Genomic DNA, 20,960 nt, shown 5'->3' with positions numbered 1-20,960 from the left:
AGAAAGAAAGAAAGAAAGAAAGAAAGAAAAAAAGTTCTTTTTCCACCTCTGAACTTCTTTTTGATGGAAAGCTGATCTGTTAGGTCCAATATGTAAGAAAGATTCTGACTTATGCTTTTTGAGAAAAACCTCAGCAGACAACCCTCTAGCTTTCTGCAAAACGTAAAGAACCAAACCCACAAAACTGAAACTTTAAAACTGACCTAACCTAACACAATCATTCAATAAATGAGAAGTGAAGACCAGAAAAGTTGAACGACTTGATCAAGGTCAGACATTCCAGTTAATGGCAGGACCACAACTAGAACAGTTAACTCCTAAAGCCAATCCAAGATCAGCTTTCTTTGAAAGCACCACGTTAGGTTCTTAGTAAGATTTGTGTTTACAGTTTTTCATAGTCTGCTGAATTAGGTATTATTTATTGATAAAACCTAAATACATAAAGGCTTTATATCAAACTAAAGATGTCAAAAAACCTAGCTGGAACAGAGAAAATGGAAGGAAATTGTTAATAGGCATGTCATTTTCGGTTATGAAATCTATTTTTAACTTTTTAAGTTATAGAAAAGTCACTATGAAAATTCTTCATTCCTGTCTTCTGATACAAGCACCTGGTACCACACAGCTACCATGGAAATATTCTGTAAAAATTACTTTTAAGAAAAACTCTGCAGGATAAACAACAAGGTCCTACTGTACAGCACAGGGAACCATATTCAATACCCTGCGATAAACCATAATGGAAAAGAATATGAAAAAGAATGTATATTTATGTATAACTGAATCACTTTGCTGTAGAGTGGAAATTAACACAACATTGTAAATCAACTATACTTCAATAAAATAAATTAAAACAAAAAAATGTGTGTTTACTGTCATAATATAAATAGATTTTATTTCAAGAACTTGCTATTCTTTCCTATTCGCTAAAGTAGTCAGTGCTCCACCTTGAGCAGTAATATGTGTAAACACATTCAGCTGGTGTGGGTGTGGAAAATGTATGTGCTTTCTGAAGATGTATTTTTTTTTTTTTTTTTTTTTTTTTTATGCGTTATGCGGGCCTCTCACTGTTGTGGCCTCTCCCGTTGCGGAGGACAGGCTCCGGACGCGCAGGCTCAGCGGCCATGGCTCACGGGCCCAGCCGCTCCGCGGCATGTGGGATCCTCCCAGACCGGGGCACGAACCCGTGTCCCCTGCATCGGCAGGCGGACTCTCAACCACTGCGCCACCAGGGAAGCCCCTGAAGATGTATTTTAAAAGTTTATTTTTCTGCGGGGCATAACTTTAAAACAGGTTATTTCTAGATGTCTTATACTTACTAATGGACAGGCATAACCATAACTGGTCCTATTAGTAACACAAAATAGCTAACGTTCATTAAGCATTTATTATATGTTAGGTAACTCATAAAACGTTTAAATTCATTTAAGCTTTACTATTCCTCATTTCAAAGACAAGAACAATGAAGTACAGTGCTGAAATTTGATCACAAAACCCAACTCTTAACTGCTATTTCAAAACCCCCAAAACAGTGGCCTAGACTGTGCTTTTTTTTTTTTTTTGGTTATTTCTAAATTAACTGCCAAGATTAAGACTATTTATATGCTCTTGAAAGGAATCCAGACAGATTACATACTATATGATACCATTGTTATAAAGTTCAAATACAGACGAAATTAGTCTACAGTGTTCAAGTTTGAGAGTGATGAGCAGGAGCCTGCAGGAGGTTGCCGGGGGTGGGGATGTGAGTGTGCTACGCTGCTATTCCTGACCTGTGTATTGGTTAAACGGGTGTGATCACCGCGAAAATTTATCAGACTCTACACTTAAATGATTTGTATACATTTTTGCGTGCCTGCTATACTTTTTTTAAATAAAAATATTTTTTAAAATTCTCTACATGTTCTCTAGGGCCTCACCATTCGCTAGTTATCTTACAGCCACCCACCTCACTCCCTAATATTACCTGCCCAGTCCTTATGAACTGCTGGGCCTCCTAACTCTGTATTATGGTAAAGTACCTTCAGTCCACAGCAATTTTACAATATATAATTAATACTATTATACAATGTATTATTGGGACAAACTATCATAATCGTTAGATTTCACCATCCTAACGTACACTGACATTCTAACTGGATGGTAACAATAACACCTAACCAACTACAAAGTAAGACCTGCTTTAAGAAAACTGAGAGAACCTACTGTATAGCACAAGGAACTCTACTCAATGCTCTGTGGTGACCTAAATGGGAAGGAAATCCAAAAAAAGAGGGGATATATGTATACCTATAGCTGATTCACTTTGCTGTACAGTAGAAACTAACACAACATTGTAAAGCAACTATACTCCAATAAAAATTTTAAGAAACCCAAAACTGAATATATGGTAAACATATCTACAAAAGTGGTACACTCATGAATTCAAGATAAAAATCACTCATTGCTGAGTTTCACAGGCAAGAAAATGCATATCCTTTTAAATTTGGCATTTACCCATCAGTGATAACAAAACTAGCACTGTTTATGACCACTTAAGTGTATCCGGGTATATTTAAGAAGTAATAGTTTGGAGATACCAGTTACAAAAATATGTTACCACAGTATATAATGCATATATATAATTTCATTCTCTAAATGATATGGTTAGTCTACATGCTATTATTCCCACTTTACAGATAGGGAAATGAATATCAGAGTGTGAACTGAACTGACTTCCATCAAAGGATTTTGCAGGCAAAGCTTATTCAAGGCAACATTTACTGAAAAATGTCAGGCTCCATGCAATACAGAGGTGAACTTGCATGTCCCTTCTGCTTAGGCTGGGAAGAACAGGACAGCACTTCACAACCCAAAGAGTACATTCAACACTGGGACCTTAAACAAGTCATTTAATCTCCTTCTGACTCAACTTCCTCATTTGTAAAATGGAGATAATTTTAAACATTATTTTGAGGACTGCAGAAGTCAATAAGTGCTCCAATAAGTCCCTTACACAGACCAAATTTGATGTAAGTGACAACTATTTTAATTGCTTAAAAAAAATACTGGAGAAGGGTGCCATTCAATGGGTGAAAGACAGTTTTTTCAACAAATGGTGCTGGGAAAACTGGATATCCACATGCAAAAAAATGAAGTTGGACCTTTACTTAACATCATATACAAAAATTAACTCAAAATAGATCGAAGACCTAACTTAAGAGTAAAAACTATAAAATTCTTTGATGAAAACATAGGGAAGAATCTCCATGACACTGGATTTGTCAATGATTTCCAGAATATGACACCAAAAGCACAAGAAACAACAAAAGAAAAAACCATAGATAAATTGGACTTCAGCAAAATTTTTAAACTTTTGTGCATCAAAGGACACCATCAAGAAACTGAAAAGGCAACCAATGGGAGAAAATATTTGCAAATGATATATCATAAAAAGGATTAAGACCCAAAATATATAAAGAACTCCTACAACTCCACAACAAAAAAACAAACAATCCAATTCAAAATGGGCAAAGGACTTGAACAGACATTTCTCCAAAGGCAAATGATCAACGAGCATGAGAAAAAATGCTCAAAATTACCAGTCATCAAGGAAATGCAAATCAAAACCACCAGATACCACTTCACACTCATCTAGGATGGCCACTAAAATATAAAAGAAGTTGGTATGTAGAGAAATGGGAACTCTCCTGCATTGCTGGTGGAAAGGCAAACTTGTGCAGCCACCGTGGGCAAATAGTTTGCTGGTTTCTCAATATATAGTTTGCTTGTTTCTTATATACAGAATTACCATATAATCTAGCAATTCCACTCACAGACATATACCCAAAAGAACTGAAAGCAGGGACTCACAGAGATCCTTGCACACCAATGTTCAGAGCAGTATTATTTACAATAGTCAAAAGATGGAAACAACCCAAATGTCCATCAAAATATGCGGTATATACATACAACAGAATGTTGTATGTATATATACATATACATATGTATATGTACATATACATATACAACAGGATATTACTCTGCTTTAAAAAGGAAAATCTGACACATGCTAGAACATGGATGAATCTTAAAAACATTATGCTAAAATAAGCCATAAACAAAAGGACAAATATTATATAATTCCACTTAAATGAGTTATCAAGAATAGGCAAATTCATGGAGACAGAAACTAGAAGAGACGTTACCAGGGGCTGGGGGCAGTGGAGAGAAGGTATGGGAATTACTGTTTAATGCGTGCAGTTTCTGTTTGAGATAACGAAAAGATTCCAGGATATGGATGGGGTAATGACAGTACAACACTGTGAATGTACTAGAACTTCCCCGGCGGTCCAGCGGTTACGACTCCACGCTTCCAATACAAGGGGCACGGGTTCGATCCCTGGTTGGGGAACTAAGATACCACATGCCACGCAGCGCGGCCAAAAAGATTAAAAAATATGTGTGTGTGTGTGTGTGTGTGTGTGTGTGTGTGTGTGTGTGTGTGTATAGTGATTGTACTTAATGCCACTGAACTGTATATTTTAAAATGGCAAATTTATGTTACATGTATTTCACTACAATTAAAAAAACAACCGAAATACTGGAGAGCCACTGAAGATCCTTAAACAGAAGAATGACAATCTGTATAGTGTTTTAGTAAAAATAATAGGATGGACAAAGCACGGCCGGTGAGAATAAGGAATAAGGCTTCAAGTAGGGATGGAAAGGAAATGGAGAAACAGGTGGTTGAGAAAACTATGTTCTTGGCCTAAAGTGGGATGACAGTAACTTTTCTCACTTCATATAAATCATGTATTACTCTTCATCTCTCCCCCTGCTATGGTCAGGGGGAAAAGAGAATATATCATTGAGGCACAAAAGTATAAACACTCCCACTAAGTAGAATTAGAAAAGTGAACTAAAAATGAGGTTCGTTGTTAAAATCATCTCTTCCTTTTTCCAACTTCCACCTAGGACTTAACAAATGTATATAGGTATTCCCTCATATTAAGAATGGTCATGATAAAATCAACAAAACTGGGAAGACGAACCTTAAAATCTAATGTATCCCCCCCTTTCCAATTCTGTATGAGAGAGATTGGTCCCAAGGTAAGTCCTAACTTGTTTTCACCTCTACCTACATCCCTCCATCCCCAAACCTAATCTAATCCTAATGCCACCATCTGTATATTCAACATTTATAGAATCACGTTCGATAGGTTTGAATCACTTTTTGCTCTAAGACTCAAAACACTGCCTTATGTCTATACAGTTACCTGGACAACAAAATGTGTTGCATAAACAGTGGTATTTGTAGTAGACTTCTCCAAGTTAGTGCAAGTGTAAGTAACACCAGGGGGTCAAGGTAGATCAAGAGGAGACTTCTAATCCTTCCCACTGGACACTGACATACACAATGGGAGGTAAGCAAATACACAAGCTCGCTGAAATCTTGGTTCTGAATGTCTATTTCCAGCACGTCACTCTCATACAGGGACCCAACATGGAAGATCCGCCAGCTCTGCGACCTATGAATTATGTTGAGATTTACCAAAGCCAGATAGCATCTTTCAAGTGCCCTGTCCTCTTAAATCATCAAGTCAAAAATGGAGTCTACTTGGTCAAAGCCAGATATCTGGACACCTGTCTACGTGTACTGTATATATATACCTACTATAATTTCCGTGATCAGATGCAACTTACACAAAGTGGCCTAACTTACAAACTTACAAATCAAAGAAGTAACAGAAACGTTAAGAAAATTAAAAAGCATCCTGACCCAACATTAACTTAATTTAAAATGCATTAGCTTTAGTTCTAAGCATTCCGCGGATTAGTTGGGTAGCTGAATCTTCCTACAGTTTTCCACATATGCAGGTGGTGAAGAGAATCAAACTGTTTGGGTAAATTAAATTTTGCAAGTTTCTAAGATGCAAGTGACAGCTGCATCCCGGGAGAGAAGGGGACAGGCGCAAGCAGGGGCAGCTGTGGGAGACTCCCACAGACAAGAAGGGAAAGAGCCGGGTCACCCCCAAGAGCAGACCCCTTCCGAGGACTCAGAAACAGCAGGCGGGGATCTCGCGGGCTGGGGAATGCGGTCGGCCAGGCCTCCGAGCCTGCCAGAGACGCCCCGGTGCACAAACGGGGGTTCACACCCAGGAACTGAGGCCTAACCGGGCAGTGGCCTTGGGCTGCGGCCAGCGCCGGACATTCCGCAGCAGAACACGACCACAAGGCAGGCGGGATCAGGAAACAGAGAAAGAAAAGCACAGACAGCCGGGACTCACTGGGCTCGGGCCCGGACTCACCCTCGCATGGTGAACTTGACCACAGCGAGTCTGGAGCCCGCGCCACTCAGCTCCGGCTGGAAATCCGGATCACTCCCAACCGGCTTCACACCCACCATCCTCAGAAGTCCGGCAGGGCCGCCGCGAGCCACAGGCTTCAAAACTGAAGAAGACCCGGGAGAGAAAGGAGGGAGGCTCAGGAAGGCCGAGGCCTGGGCAGAGGAGGTAGCGACCGCGGAGTCTTCTCCCGGGGCTCTCAATGCCGAGTCACGCCAGGGAGCGGAGCGGCCGTGGAGGCGGGTTTGGGAGCGGGGGTAAAAGGCAGAGGCGAGGAAAGAGAAGGCGTGCGGCACCCGGCAGCCACCGCGCAGCAGGGCCGCCGGCGCTTACGCACCTTGACGTCATTTCCGCGCCGTCCGTTTGCTCCCACTGTCCAATCCTAAAGCGCAACCCGTGGCCCCACCCTCGACTGAGGAGCCCCTCATTGGCTGGAGCGGCGCAGGCGCAGAAGAGGAGCGGTCACAGGCACAGGCGCAGGCGCAGATTGCACTTAAGTGCGTGTATTCCTCCGCGGTTCGGAGACCAGGGTGTTTCAGCGAGGAGTTTCCCTGTGGGAAAGTGAGAAAAAGAACCGTTTTTTCTCCGGGGTTCTTGCCTGTTACCTAAGGTATTAAGTTCCCTCCTGGAAATGTTTTGAGTATAGTCCTGTCTCATATTCGGGACAAGTCGCTACATTAGACAAAGTAGACTTTAGGAACTTTTATTTAGGGATCTCATTACACTTGGGCGCTCTCTGGGTAGTCATGCGGCAAATACTAATGTTATTCACCTTTCACTTGTGCCTAAAAACATGAAAACACCGCCTCTCCTTTAGGAACTCACAGTCTGGTGATAGACGCAAACAATAGTTACAGTAACAAAGAAGTTAGCAAAGGAAACGGTGGAAACAAATGAGATAGGATGGGGCAGGATAAATTTGCTAGGCGATGTGACCCCTGAATCGAATCTTGATAAGGAAAAAAGAAGGGCATAGCCAGATGGTAAGAGATGATAGGGTACTCTAGGCCGAGAAAGCAGCAATGCAAATGCAATGCATGGGTTGAGAGGGATGGGGATGATGATGATGATAATAATAATAATAGTTAACAAATTATGTGCCAGGCAACATCCAAGCTCTTTATGTGTATTAGCTCATTTAATCCTCACAACAGCCCTAATTTTCCAAAGTTCACATACCTAATGCAAAGTCAAGCCTGTGTTCAAGTTAAGGCGGTCTAACACCATAGTGTTCATTTAAATATTAGGCTAGGAGACAAATCAAATGATTTACCTTTTCTTTTAGCTGGGGTGATGAAATTGAAGAGGAAGGTGGTCAGATGATAACTAGGAAAGGAATTTGTATTTTAACATGAAGACAATGGAGTGGTCACTGCAGGACAATTTTGTGGTTACAAGTGTCTTTAGAAAAAGCACGGGAGGGCTTCCCTGGTGGCGCAGTGGTTGAGAGTCCGCCTGCCGATGCAGGGGACACGGGTTCGTGCCCCGGTCCGGGAAGATTCCACATGCCGCGGAGCGGCTGGGCCCGTGGGCCATGGCCGCTGAGCCTGCTCATCCGGAGCCTGTGCTCCACGATGGGAGCGGCCACAACAGTGAGAGGCCCGCGCACCGCAAAGAAAAAAAAAAAAAAAAAAAGCGCAGGAGGTAGCAGTGAGGACGAAAAGTAGTGGAACTCCACTTTAGGAGTTTACTGTGGTACTCCAGGAACTGACTTACAGGAGCAGCTTCAGTCAAATGATATACTTGAGAAACAATTAGAAGATAAAAACCACAGGGTTGAGTGAGCAGGCAAACCAATTTGGTGAGATGACAAAGGAAGGAGTCTAGGATAATGCAAATATTTCAATCTTCTGGCTCTTTTTACTGATATGAGATACCAGAAGGACATCCAGGTGAGGTGTACGTTAGGTAGTAGGAAGGATGAGTCTGAAAGTAAAGAAAAGAGTAGGCGAAAGCTGCAGAGTTGAGAGTCATCAGTTTGGGTGGTAATTGAAGCCCAAGAAATGTGAAAAGAGAAGCCTAAGTGTGCTGCAGAAACATAATTATTCCTAACTGAACACAGCCAGAGCCTTCATAACTCTGTCCCTTTCTCATATGATACCAGAACAGTGTAATGGCTTTAGACTCAAAGAGACAAAAGGTTCAACAATAAATCTCTGCTACCTATTATTTTGTGGCCGTGGACAAGCCACTAACCTCTCTGAACTTCACTTTCTTGTCCATGAGAATTGGATTAATAATACCTACTTTCTAGGATTGTGAAGGTTAAAAGTAATAGTAGATGAGGTACATAAAGAACTAGAATATAAGGTGCTCAATAAAATATTTATAAATAGTGGTGTGTTAGGGCTGCCATAACAAAATGCCACAGATGGGGTGACTTTAACAGAAATTTGTTTTGCAGCTCTGAAGACTGGAAATCCAAGATCAAGGTGTCAGCAGGGTTGGTTTCTCCTGAGGCCTCTCTTCTTGGCTTGTAGATAACCACCTTCTCACTGTGTCCTCATGCACACACACAAGCATGTACACTCCTGATGTCCCTCTTCTTATAAGGACACCAGGTCTATTGGATTGGGGCCCACCCTCATGACCTCATTTAACCTTATTACCTCCTTAAAGGTCTTGTCTCCAAATATGAAGGCTGGGAGTAAGAATCACTCCTGCCTGTTAGTAGAACTCCTAGCCTACTGAGGCTGTCCTTGGAGAAACACACTGCTGTAAGAGATCCTCACACAATCCGGAGATGCAGGCCAGGTGACAGTTGTTGTCCCTATTCTATTGATGACAAGACTGACTTTCAGAGAAGTATGTAAGTATTCCATTATACAGTTATGCACTGCTTAGCCCTGTCAAGGTTATGCTCAACATTATAGAGAAACAGACTTTATGTATGTAAATGGAAACATTTAGCAGATGTTATTGCAAGGTGATGCTCTTAGGGGTGATTTTTTTCTCATCAATATTTTCTAAATTTCTTCACTAATTATAAATAGTATATGTAATAATAAAAAAAGAAAAAGGGCACATCTAGAAAAAAAATCCTACACGAGAATTCTACAAAGGTCCAAGTTTCTTCCTTGCCCTATTAGTAATAACTAAAACAAAAATAATATTCACAGTTAATCGGTCTCCCTGTGTCATTTAACTAATGCTTAATTTCATTAAGTAAAAGAAGATTTTAGTGGATGGAATTTTCCCAAAAGATGTTACTATTTTTCTTCTAAATTTGTATATGCCACCCTGAAAATCTGGAATTACCATGAAAAAGAAAAACAAAAAACCCAAATTACAAACCCTAAAACCTCTGCAAGAGTGACTTGTGATTATCCTTATCTCTCCATTCCTGAGATTAACATATTCAGAAATGTCAAATATGCTGCACATAAACTCCTCCTACCCCTTCCCTGACTTGGCCATGGCATACACCACTATTAGAGGCTACGGTTTCCCCGAGTCTCTGCCTCAGAATTGCGTTTGGCCCCCATTACCAGAGTCAGCCCTCAAGATAAAAACTATTTGCCATCCCACTCCTTATTATGACTGTCATACCCTGAAATTCGTAGTTCTCAAACTGCAGTGAATTCATTAACATGTGGGTTCCCAGTTTCACAGCCAGAGATTCTGATTCAGTAGAGCTGGAGCATGGCCCAGGAATCTAAATTTTAACAAGCACCCAGGGTAGCTGATGCAAGGGGTCCATATTTTGTGAAACATTATTTGATGATGACTTGTCTACTATTATATAACATTTACCATTCACTTAATATGTACAAAGTACTGTGATGATGCTTTTTTTTAAACATATTTGTTGGAATATAATTGCTTTCCAATGGTGTGTGAGAATGCTTTGAAACACCACTCCTCCAGGGACATCATAAGGGAGACAAGACAGTTCTACAAAAGCTAAAAAGGTAGTAAGTGCCATAGCAGAAATATAGAAAATATATCATAGTAGTTCAGAAAAAGTAGAGAAAATTTTCAGCTGGAATGAGTATATAATGCTTTATGAAGAAAGGTGTTCTACTAGTCAGACCTAGAAAAACACAGGAAGGAAATGCATGAACTTCTTCAATTCACAGAAATGACTCCTGACTTTCCTCTTAACTCATCAATAATGTAATTTGCTTCCGACTCACTTGTTCTTACCAAGTTCTGCCAGTCAGTAGAGAAATTCTTTCTGTCATGACTTGTAGCTGCCATGGGTTCACTTTAACTGATTTTACAAATACATACGTTAAAGATATGTCATACGTGGCTTTATCTCTCCCATAGTCCTTTGCACATAGTAGATACAAAATAAGTATTGGTCAAATGAATGAATGATTAGGAAGCATAATGAGTATGAATCTCAGTCCACAAAAATCAGGTGTACAAAAAATATTTGTGTTGTATAACTCAATTTCATTTTGACTCTTAATTCCCGCTCTCTCACCACATCCAACTAGGAAAAAACCTTAACATTCTCTACTCCTCTGCCTACATCAGAAATTGTACCAAATTTCTGGGTTTCGGTTGGGAGTGGGACTTTGGAGTGCAGCTCTCTAAAATCACTCTGTCTGCTTACTCTGTTCAGGTCGAGCCCTCCCTGCGTCATGTGACCACTTAAGCGAGCAGAACATTTGGCTGAGGCTGCCTATGGACACAGCTGCCTGGATACACCAAGGTCAGGGTCAAGGTTAGAGAACGGGTACAGTTTAGGGTACAGGTTAGGGTATGACAACGGTTTAGGGTTAGCGTACGTGTTAGGGTATGGGTTAGTGTTAGTGTACGGGTTAGGATTAAGGTACGGGTTAGTGTAAGGCTTCGGTAAGGGTTAGGGTTAGGGTTAAGGTTAGGGAACGGGTAACGGTTTAGGGTACAGGTTAGGGTATGACAACGGTTTAGGGTTACCGTACGTGTTAGGGTACGGGTTAGTGTTAGTGTACGGGTTAGGTTTAGGGTACGGGTTAGGGTAAGGCTTCAGGTAAGGGTTAGGGTTAGGGTTAGGGTTAGTGAAAGGGTATGTTTAGGGTACACGTTAGGGTACGACAACGGTTTAGGGTTAGCGTACGTGTTACGGTATGGGTTAGTGTTAGTGTACGGGTTAGGATTAGGGTATCTGTTAGGGTAAGGCTTCGGGTAAGGGTTAGGGAATGGGTACAGTTTAGGGTACAGGTTAGAGTGCGACAACGATTTAGGGTTAGCGTATGTGTTAGGGTATGGGTTAGTGTTAGTGTACGGGTTAGGATTAGGGTACGAGTTAGGGTAAGGCTTTGGGTAAGGGTTAGGGTTAGAGTTAGGGTTAGGGTTAGGGAATGGGTACGGTTTAGGGTACAGGTTAGGGTATGACAACGTTTAGGGTTAGCGTACCTGTAAGGGTACGGGTTAGTGTTAGTGTACGGGTTAGGATTAGGGTACGGGTTAGGGTAAGGCTTCGGGTAAGGGTTAGGGTTAGGGTTACGGTTAGGGTTAGGGAATGGGTACAGTGTAGGGTACGAGTTAGGGTACGACAATGGTTTAGGGTTAGCGTACATTGTACGTGTTAGAGTACGGGTTAGTGAATGGCTTAGGAGTAGGGTACAGATTAGGGTAAGTCTTCGGGTAAGGCTTTGGGTAAGGGTTAGGTTTAGGGAACGGGTACAGTTTAGGGTACAGGTTAGGCTACGACAACGGTTTAGGGTTAGCATACGTGTTAGGGTATGGGTTAGTGTAAGTGTACGGGTTAGATTTAGGGTAGTACGGGTTAGGGTAAGGTTTCAGGTAAGGGTTAGGGTTAGGGTTAGGGAACGGGTACATTTTGGGTACAGGTTAGGGTATGACAACGGTTTAGAGTTAGCGTACGTGTAAGGGTACGGGTTAGTGTTAGTGTACGGTTTTAGATTAGGGTACGGGTTACGGTAAGGCTTAGGGTAAGGGTTAGGGTTAGGGTTAGAGTTACGGAACGGGTATGGTTTAGGGTACAGGTTAGCGTGCAACAACGATTTATGGTTAGGGTACGTGTTAGGGTACGGTTTAGTGTTAGTGTACAGGTTAGGATTAGGGTACGGGTTACGGTATGGCTTCAGGTAAGGGTTAAGGTTAGGGTAATGGTTAGGGTTAGGGTTAGGGAACAGGTACGGTTTAGGGTACAGGTTAGGGTACGACAACGGTTTAGAGTTAGCGTACATGTTAGGGTACGGGCTAGTGTTAGTGTATGGGTTAGGATTAGGGTACGGGTTAAGGTAAGGCTTCAGGTGAGGTGTAGGGTTAGGGTTAGGGAACGGGTGCGGTTTAGGGTCAATTTAGGGTACGACAACGGTTTAGGGTTAGCCTATGTGTTAGGATACGGGTTAGTGTTAGTGTACAGGTTAGGATTAGGGTACGGGTTAGTGTAAGGCTTCTGGTAAGGGTTCGGGTTAGGGTTAGGGTTAGGGAACGGGTACGGTTTAGGGTACACGTTAGGGTACGACAACGGTTTAGGGTTACCGTATGTGTTAGGGTATGGGTTAGTGTTAGTGTACGGGTTAGGTTTAGGGTACGGGTTAGGGTAAGGCTTCGGGTAAGGGTTAGCGTTAGGGTTAGGGTTATGTTTAGGGAACGGGTACGGCTTAGGGTACACGTTAGGGTACGACAACGGTTTCAGGTTAGCGTACGTGTTATGGTATGGATTAGTGTAAGTGTACAGGTTAGGATTAGGGGACGGGTTAGGGGAAGGCTTCGGGTAAGGGTTAGGGTTAGGGTTAGGGGACGGGGACAGTTTAGGGTACAGGTTAGGGTACAACAACAGTTTTGGGTGAGCCTACATGTTAGGGTACAGGTTAGTGTTAGTGTACAGGTTAGGATTAGGGTATGGGTTAGGGTACGGCTTCGGTTAAGGGTTAGGGTTAGGGTTAGTGATAGGGAACGGGTACGGTTTAGAGTACGGGTTAGTGTATGACAATGGTGTAGAGTTAGCATGTGTGTTAGGGTATGGGTTAGTGTTAGTGTACGGGTTAGGATTAGGGGACGGGTTAGGGTAAGGCTTTGGGTAAGGGTTAGGGTTAGGGGATGGGGATTGGCACGGGGACGGTTTAGGGTACAGTTTAGGGTACGACAACGGTTTAGGGTGAGTGTACGTGTTAGGGTACGGGTTAGTGTTAGCGTACGGGTTAGGATTAGGGTACAGGTTAGGATAAGGCTTCAGGTAAGGGTTAGGGTTAGGGTTAGTGATAGGGAACGGGTATGGTTTAGGGTACAGGTTAGTGTACGACAATGGTGTAGAGTTAGTGTACGTGTTAGGGTACGGGTTAGTGTTAGTGTACAGGTTAGGATTAGGGTATGGGTTAGGGTACGGCTTCGGTTAAGGGTTAGGGTTAGGGTTAGTGATAGGGAACGGGTACGGTTTAGAGTACGGGTTAGTGTATGACAATGGTGTAGAGTTAGCATGTGTGTTAGGGTATGGGTTAGTGTTAGTGTACGGGTTAGGATTAGGGGACGGGTTAGGGTAAGGCTTTGGGTAAGGGTTAGGGTTAGGGGATGGGGATTGGGACGGGGACGGTTTAGGGTACAGGTTAGGGTACGACAATGGTTCAGGGTTAGCGTACGTGTTAGGTTACGGGTTAGTGTACGGGTTAGGATTGGGGGACGGGTTACTGTAAGGCTTTGGGTAAGGGTTAGGGTTAGGGTTAGGGTTAAGGAACGGGGATGGTTTATGGTACATGTTAGGGTACGTCAAGGGTTTAGAGTTAGCGAAACAGTTATTGTACGGGTTAGTGTTAGTGTACGGGTTAGGATTAGGGAACGGTTTAGGGTAAGGCTTCGGGTGAGGGTTAGTTTTAGGGTTAGGGTTAGGGTTAGGGAGCAGGGACGCTTTAGGGTACATGTTAGGGTATGACAGCGGTTTAGGGTTAGTGTACGTGTTAGGGTACGGGTTTGTGTTAGTGTACGGGTTAGGATTAGGGGACGGGTTAGGGTAAGGCTTCGGGTAAGGGTTAGGGTTAGGTTTAGGGTTAGGGTTAGGGATCGGTGACAGTTTAGGGTACAGGTTAAGGTACCACAACAGTTTAGGGTTAGCGTACGTGTTAGGGTATGGTTCAGTGTTAGTTTACGGGTTAGGATTTGGGGACGGGTTAGGGTAAGGCTTCGGGTAAGGGTTATGGTTAGGGTTAGGGTTAGGGAACGGGGACGGTTTAGGGTACAGGTTAGGGTACGACAACGGTTTAGGATTAGCATACGTGTTAGGGTAGGGGTTAGTGATAGTGTATTGATTAGGATTAGGGGACTGGTTAGGGTAAGGCTTCGGGTAAGGGTTAGAGTTAGGGTTACGGTTAGGGTTAAGTTTAGGGAACGGGAACGGTTTAGGGTACAGGTTAGGGCACATCAACGGTTTAGGGTTAGCGTAACAGTTATGGTATGTGTTAGTGTTAGTGTACGTGTTAGGATTAGGGGCGGTTTAGGGTAAGGCTTCGGGTGCGGGTTAGGTTTAGGGTTAGGGTTAGGGTTAGGGAACGGGGACGCTTTAGGATACATGTTAGGGAACGACAGCGGTTTAGGGTTAGTGTATGTGTTAGGGTACGGGTTAGTGTTAGTGTACAGGTTAGGGTTAGGGGACGGGTTAGGGTAAGGCTTCGGGTAAGGGTTAGGGTTAGGGTTAGGGAATGGGTATGGTTTAGGGTACAGGTTAGGGTACGACAACGGTTTAGGGTTAGCATACGTGTTAGGGTACGGGTTAGTGTTAGTTTACGGGTTAGGATTAGGGTACAGGTTAGTGTAATGCTTCTGGTAAGGGTTCGGGTTCGGGTTAGGGTTAGGGAACGGGTACGGTTTAGGGTACAGGTTAGTGTACGACAACGGTTTAGGGTTAGTATACGTGTTAGGGTATGGGTTAGTGTTAATGTACAGGTTAGGATTAGGGTACGGATTAGGGTAAGGCCACGGATAAGGGTTAGGGTTAGGGTTAGGGAATGGGTACTGTTTAGGGTACAATTAGGGTACGAAAATGGTTTAGGGTTACCGTATGTGTTAGGGTATGGGTTAGGCTTTGTGTACAGGTTAGGATTAGGGTTCGGGTTAGGATAAGGCTTCGGGTAAGGGTTAGGGAACGGGTACAGTTTAGACTACAGGTTAGAGTACGACAACGGTTTAATGTTAGCGTATGTGTTAGGGTACAGATTAGTGTTAGTGTACAGGTTAGGATAGGGTATGGGTTAGGGTACGGCTTCGGTTAAGGGTTAGGGTTAGGGTTAGTGATAGGGAACGGGTACGGTTTAGAGTACGGGTTAGTGTATGACAATGGTGTAGAGTTAGCGTGTGTGTTAGGGTACGGGTTAGTGTTAGTGTACGGGTTAGGATTAGGGTATGGGTTAGGGTAAGGCTTCAGGTAAGGGTTAGGTTTAGGGTTAGGAAACAGATATGGTTTAGGTTACAGGTTAGGGTACGACAACGGTTTAGGGTTAGCGTACGTGTTAGGGTACGTGTTAGTGTTAGTATACGGGTTAGGTTTAGGTTAAGTGTTAGGTTAAGGCTACGGGTAAGGGTTAGGGTTAGTGAACTGGTACAGTTTAGGGTACAGGATAGGGTATGACAACGGTTTAGGGTTAGCGTACGTGTTAGGGTATGGGTTAGAGTTAGTGTACGGGTTAGGTATAGGGTACGGGTTAGGGTAAGGCTGCAGGTAAGAGTTAGGGTTAGGATAGGGTTAGGGTTAGGGAACGGGTACGGTTTAGGGTACAGTTTAGTGTACGAGAACGGTTTAGGCTTAGCATACGTGTTAGGGTACGGGTTAGTGTTAGTGTCCAAGTTAGGATTAGAGTTCGGGTTAGGGTAATGTTTTGGGTAAGGGTTAGGTTAGGGTTAGGGTTATGGTTAGGGAATGGGTACAGTTTAGGATACAGGTTAGAGTACGACAACGGTTTAGGTTTAGCGTACGTGTTAGGGTATGGTTTACTGTTAGTGTACGAGTTAGGATTAGGGGACGTGTTAGGATAAGGCTTCGGGTAAGGGTTAGGGTTAGGTTTAGGGCTAGGGTTAGGGAACGGGAACGGTTTAGGGTACAGGTTAGGGTACGACAATGGTTTAGGGTTAGTGTACGTGTAATGGTATGTGTTAGTGTTAGTGTACGGGTTAGGATTAGGGGACAGGTTAGGGTAAGGCTTCAGGTTAGGATTAGGGATACAGTTAGGGTTAGGGAACAGGGACGCTTTAGGGTACATGTTAGTGTATGACAGTGGTTTAGGGTTAGCGTACGTGTCAGTGTACGGGTTACTGTTAGTGTACGGGTTATAATTAGGGAGTGAGTTAGGGTAAGGCTTTGAGTAAGGGTTAGGGTTACGGTTAGGGTATGGGTTAGGGTTAGGGAACGGGGATGCTTTATGGTACAGGTTAGGGTATGACAACAGTTTATGGTTAGCCTACGCGTTAGGGTACTGGTTAGTGTTAATGTACGGGTTAGGATTAGGGGGTGGTTTAGGGTAAGGCTTCGGGTTAAGGTTAGGGTTAGGGTTCAGGTTAGGGAACAGGGATGGTTTAGGGTACAGGTGAGTGTACGACAACGTTTTAGGGTTAGCGTATGTGTTAGGGTACGGGTTGCTGTTAGTGTACTGGTTAGTATTAGGGGACGGGTTAGGGTAAGGCTTCAGTAAGGTTTAGGGTTAGGGTTAGGGAACAGGGACGGTTTAGGGTACAGGTTAGGGTATGACAACGGTTTAGTGTTAGCATACTTTTTGGGGTATGGGCTAGTGTTAGTGTACGGGTTAGGATTACGGGACGGGTTAGGGTAAGGCTTTGGGTGAGGGTTAGGGTTAGGGCTAGGGTCAGGGTTAAGGTTAGGGAAGGGAGACGCTTTAGGGTACATGTTAGGGTACGACAGCAGTTTAGGGTTAGCGTATGTGTTAGGGTACGGGTTAGTGTTCGCGTACAGGTTAGGATGAGGGGACGGGTTAGGGTAACACTTCGGGTAAGGGTTAGGGTTAGGGTTACGGTTAGGGTTAGGGATCGGGGACAGTTTAGGGTACAGGTTAAGGTACCACAACGGTTCAGGGTTAGCGTACATGTTAGGGTACGGGTTAGTGTTAGTGTACGGGTTAGGATTTGGGGACGGGTTACGGTAAGGCTTTGGGTAAGGGTTAGGGTTAGGGTTAGGGTTAAGGAACAGGAATGGTTTATGGTACAGGTTAGGGTACGTCAAGGGTTTAGAGTTAGCGTAACAGTTATTGTACGGGTTAGTGTTAGTGTACGGGTTAGGATTAGGGAACGGTTTAGGGTAAGGCTTCGGGTGAGGGTTAGTTTTAGGGTTAGGGTTAGGGTTAGGGAGCAGGGACGCTTTAGGGTACATGTTACGGTACGACAGCGGTTTAGGGTTAGTGTATGTGTTAGGGTACAGGTTAGTGTTAGTGTACGTGTTAGGATTAGGGGACGGGTTAGGATAAGGCTTTTGGTAAGGGTTAGGGTTAGGTTTAGGGTTAGGGTTAGGGATCGGTGACAGTTTAGGGTACAGGTTAAGTTACCACAACGGTTTAGGGTTAGCATACGTGTTAGGGTATGGTTCAGTGTTAGTTTACGGGTCAGGATTTGGAGACGGGTTAGGGTAAGGCTTCGGGTAAGGGTGACGGTTAGGGTTAGGGTTAGGGTTAGGGAACAGGGACGGTTTAGGGTACAGGTTGGGATACAACAACGGTTTAGGATTAGCATACGTGTTAGCGTAGAGGTTAGTGATAGTGTATGGGTTAGGATTAGGGGACTGGTTAGGGTAAGGCTTCGGGTAAGGGTTAGGGTTAGGGTTAGGGTTAAGTTTAGGGAACGGGAACGGTTTAGGGTACAGGTTAGGGTACGTCAACAGTTTAGGGTTAGTGTAACAGTTATGATATGTGTTTGTGTTAGTGTACGTGTTAGGATTAGGGGACGGTTTAGGGTAAGGCTTCGGGTGAGGGTTAGGTTTAGGGTTAGGGTTACGGTTAGGGTTAGGGAATGGGGACGCTTTAGGATACATGTTAGGGAACGACAGCGGTTTAGGGTTAGTGTATGTGTTAGGGTACGGGTTAGTGTTAGTGTACGGGTTAGGATTAGGGGATGGGTTAGGGTAACGCTTTGGGTAAGGGTTAAGGTTATGGTTATGGTTAGGGTTAAGGAACAGGGTTGGTTTAGGGTACATGTTAGGGAACAACAGTGGTTTAGGGTGAGCGTACGTGTTAGGGTACGGGTTAGTGTTAGTGTATGGGTTAGGATTAGGGGACGGGTTAGGGTAAGGCTTCGGGTAAGGGTTAGGTTTAGATTTAGGGTTAGGGTTAGGGCATGGGGACGGTTTATGGTACAGGTTAGGGTACGACAACGGTGTAGGGTTAGCGTATGTGTTAGGGTACGGTTTAGTGTTTGTGTACGGGTTGTGATTAGGGGACGGGTTAGGGTAAGGCTTCGGGTGTGGGTTAGGGTTAGGGTTAGGGAACGGAGACGGTTTAGGGTACAGGTTAGGGTACGAAAATGGTTTAGGGTTAGTGTATGTGTTAGGATACGGGTTAGTGTTAGTGTACGACTTAGGATTAGGGGACGGGTTAGGATAAAGCTCGGGTAAGGGTTAGGGTTAGGGAACGGGGATGGTTTAGGGTACAGGTTAGGGTACGACAACGATTTAGGGTTAGCGTATGCGTTAGGGTACAGATTAGTGTTAGTGTACGGGTTAGGATTATGGGATGGGTTAGGGTAAGGCTTCGGGTAAGGGTTAGGGTTAGGGTTAGGGTTAGGGAACAGGGACAGTTTAGGGTACAGTTTATGGTATGACAACGGTTTAGGGTTAGCATACGTTTTAGGGTACGGGTTAGTGTTAATGTACGGGTTAGGATTATGGGACGGGTTAGGGTAAGGCTTCGGGTAAAGGTTAGGGTTAGGGTTAGGGTTAGATTTAGGGATCGGTGATGGTTTAGGGTACAGGTTAGGGTACGACAACGGTTTAGGGCTAGTGTACGTGTTAGAGTACTGGTTAGTGTTAGTGTACGGATTAGGATTAGGGAATGGGTTAGGGTAAGGTTTCGGGTAATGTTTCGGGTTCGGTTTAGGGTTAGGTTTAGGGAAAGGGGACGTTTTAGTGTACAGGTTAGGGTACGACAACGATTTAGGGTTAGTGTACGTGTTGGGTTAAAGGTTAGTATTAGTGTACAGGTTAGGATTATGGGACGAGTTAGGGTAAGGCTTCGGGTAAGGGTTAGTGTTAGGGTTAGGGAAAGGGGACAGTTTAGAGTACATGTTAGTGTATGACAATGGTTTAGGGTTATCGTACGTGTTAGGGTACGGGGTAGTGTTAGTGTACGGTTTAGGATTAGGGAACGGGTTAGAGTAAGGCTTTGGGTAAGGGTAAAGGTTAGGGTTAGGGTTAGTGAACGAGTACGGTTTAGGGTACAGTTTAGTGTACGATAACAATTTTGTTTTACTGTTCGTGTTAGGGTACGGGTTAGTGTTATTGTATGGTTTAGGTTTAGGGTACGGTTTAGTGTAAGGCTTCAGGTAAGGGTTAGGGTTAGGGTTAGGGTTGTGATTAGGGAACGGGTACAGTTTAGGGTATAGGCTAGTGTACGAAAACGGTTTAGGGTTAGCGTACGTGTTAGGGTATGGGTTAGTGTTAGTGTACAGGTTAGGATTAGGGTACAGTCTAGGGTAAGACTTCGGGTAAGGGTTAGAGTTAGGGTTAGGGTTAGGTTTAGAGTTAGGGTACGGGTATGGCTTAGGGTACAGGTCAGGGTACGACAACGGTTTAGGGTTAGTGTATGTGTTGGGGTAGCGGTTAGTGTTAGTGTACGGGTTAGGATTAGGGGACGGGTTAGGTTAAGGCTTCGGGTAAGGGTTAGGGTTAGGGTTAGGGAATGGGGACGGTTTAGGGTACAGTTTAGGGTACGACAATGGTTTAGGTTTAGCGTAAGTGTTAGGGTACGGGTTAGTGTTAGTGTACGGGTTAGGATTAAGGGACTGGTTAGGGCAAGGTTTCGGGTTAGGGTTAGGGTTAGGGTTAGAGTTAGGTTTAGGGTTAGGGAATGGGGACGGTTTAGGGTACAGTTTTTGGTACAACAACGGTTTAGGGTTAGCGTACGTGTTAGGGTATGGGTTAGTGTTAGTGTACGGTTTATGATTAGGGTACTGGTTAGGGTAAGGCTTCTGATAAGGGTTAGGGTTAGGGTTAGGGTTAGAGAACGGGTATGGTTTAGGGTACAGTTTAGGGTATGACAACGGTTTAGGTTTACTGTACATGTTAGGGTACAGGTTGGCGTTAGTGTACGGTTTATGATTAGGGTACCCGTTAGGGTAAGGCTTTGGGTAAGGGTTAGGGTTAAGGTTAGGGTTTGGATTAGGGTTAGGGAATGGGTACGCTTTAGGGTACAGTTTAGTGTATGACAACCGTTTAGGATTAGCGTACCTGTTAGGGTACGTGTTAGTGTTAGTGTATGGGTTAGGATTAGGGTATGGGTTAGGTAAGGCTTCGGTAAGCATTAGGGTTAGGGTTAGGGTTAGGGTTAGTGTTAGGGAATGGGTACGTTTTAGGGTGCAGGTTAGGGTACGACAACAGTTTAGGGTTAGCGTATGTGTTAGGGTACGGGTTAGTGTTAGTGTACTGGTTAGGATTAGGGTATGGGTTAAGTTAAGGCTTCATGTATGGGTTAGGGTTAGAGTTAGGTTTAGCGTTAGGGTTAGGGAACGGGTACGGTTTAGGGTACAGGT

General features: G+C 43.8%; 1 protein-coding gene across 4 annotated transcripts in view; it reads right to left on the bottom strand.

Moving 5' to 3' along the window:
- TXNL1 (thioredoxin like 1) overlaps nt 1–6,678 on the bottom strand; it is a 43,228-nt gene extending 36,550 nt beyond the window's left edge. For 3 of the 4 annotated variants that reach the window (XR_004345440.1, XM_032603068.1, XM_032603070.1), the window contains exon 1: nt 6,291–6,642. Coding sequence is in view for 3 of the 4 variants with exons in the window: in XM_032603068.1 (XP_032458959.1) it covers nt 6,291–6,388 (98 nt within the window). In the remaining variant the exon portion in view is untranslated. Of the gene's footprint in view, nt 1–6,290 lie in introns of all 4 variants that reach the window. The other variant, XM_032603069.1, reaches the window with a different exon arrangement.
- Between the last annotated feature and the right edge of the window lie 14,282 nt (nt 6,679–20,960).

The sequence above is a fragment of the Phocoena sinus genome, chromosome 14, assembly GCF_008692025.1.
Source record: "Phocoena sinus isolate mPhoSin1 chromosome 14, mPhoSin1.pri, whole genome shotgun sequence".
In the NCBI taxonomy this organism is placed as follows: Eukaryota; Metazoa; Chordata; class Mammalia; order Artiodactyla; family Phocoenidae; genus Phocoena; species Phocoena sinus.
Note: the sequence above shows the minus strand (reverse complement) of the source record. Positions and strands in the feature narration are given on the sequence as shown.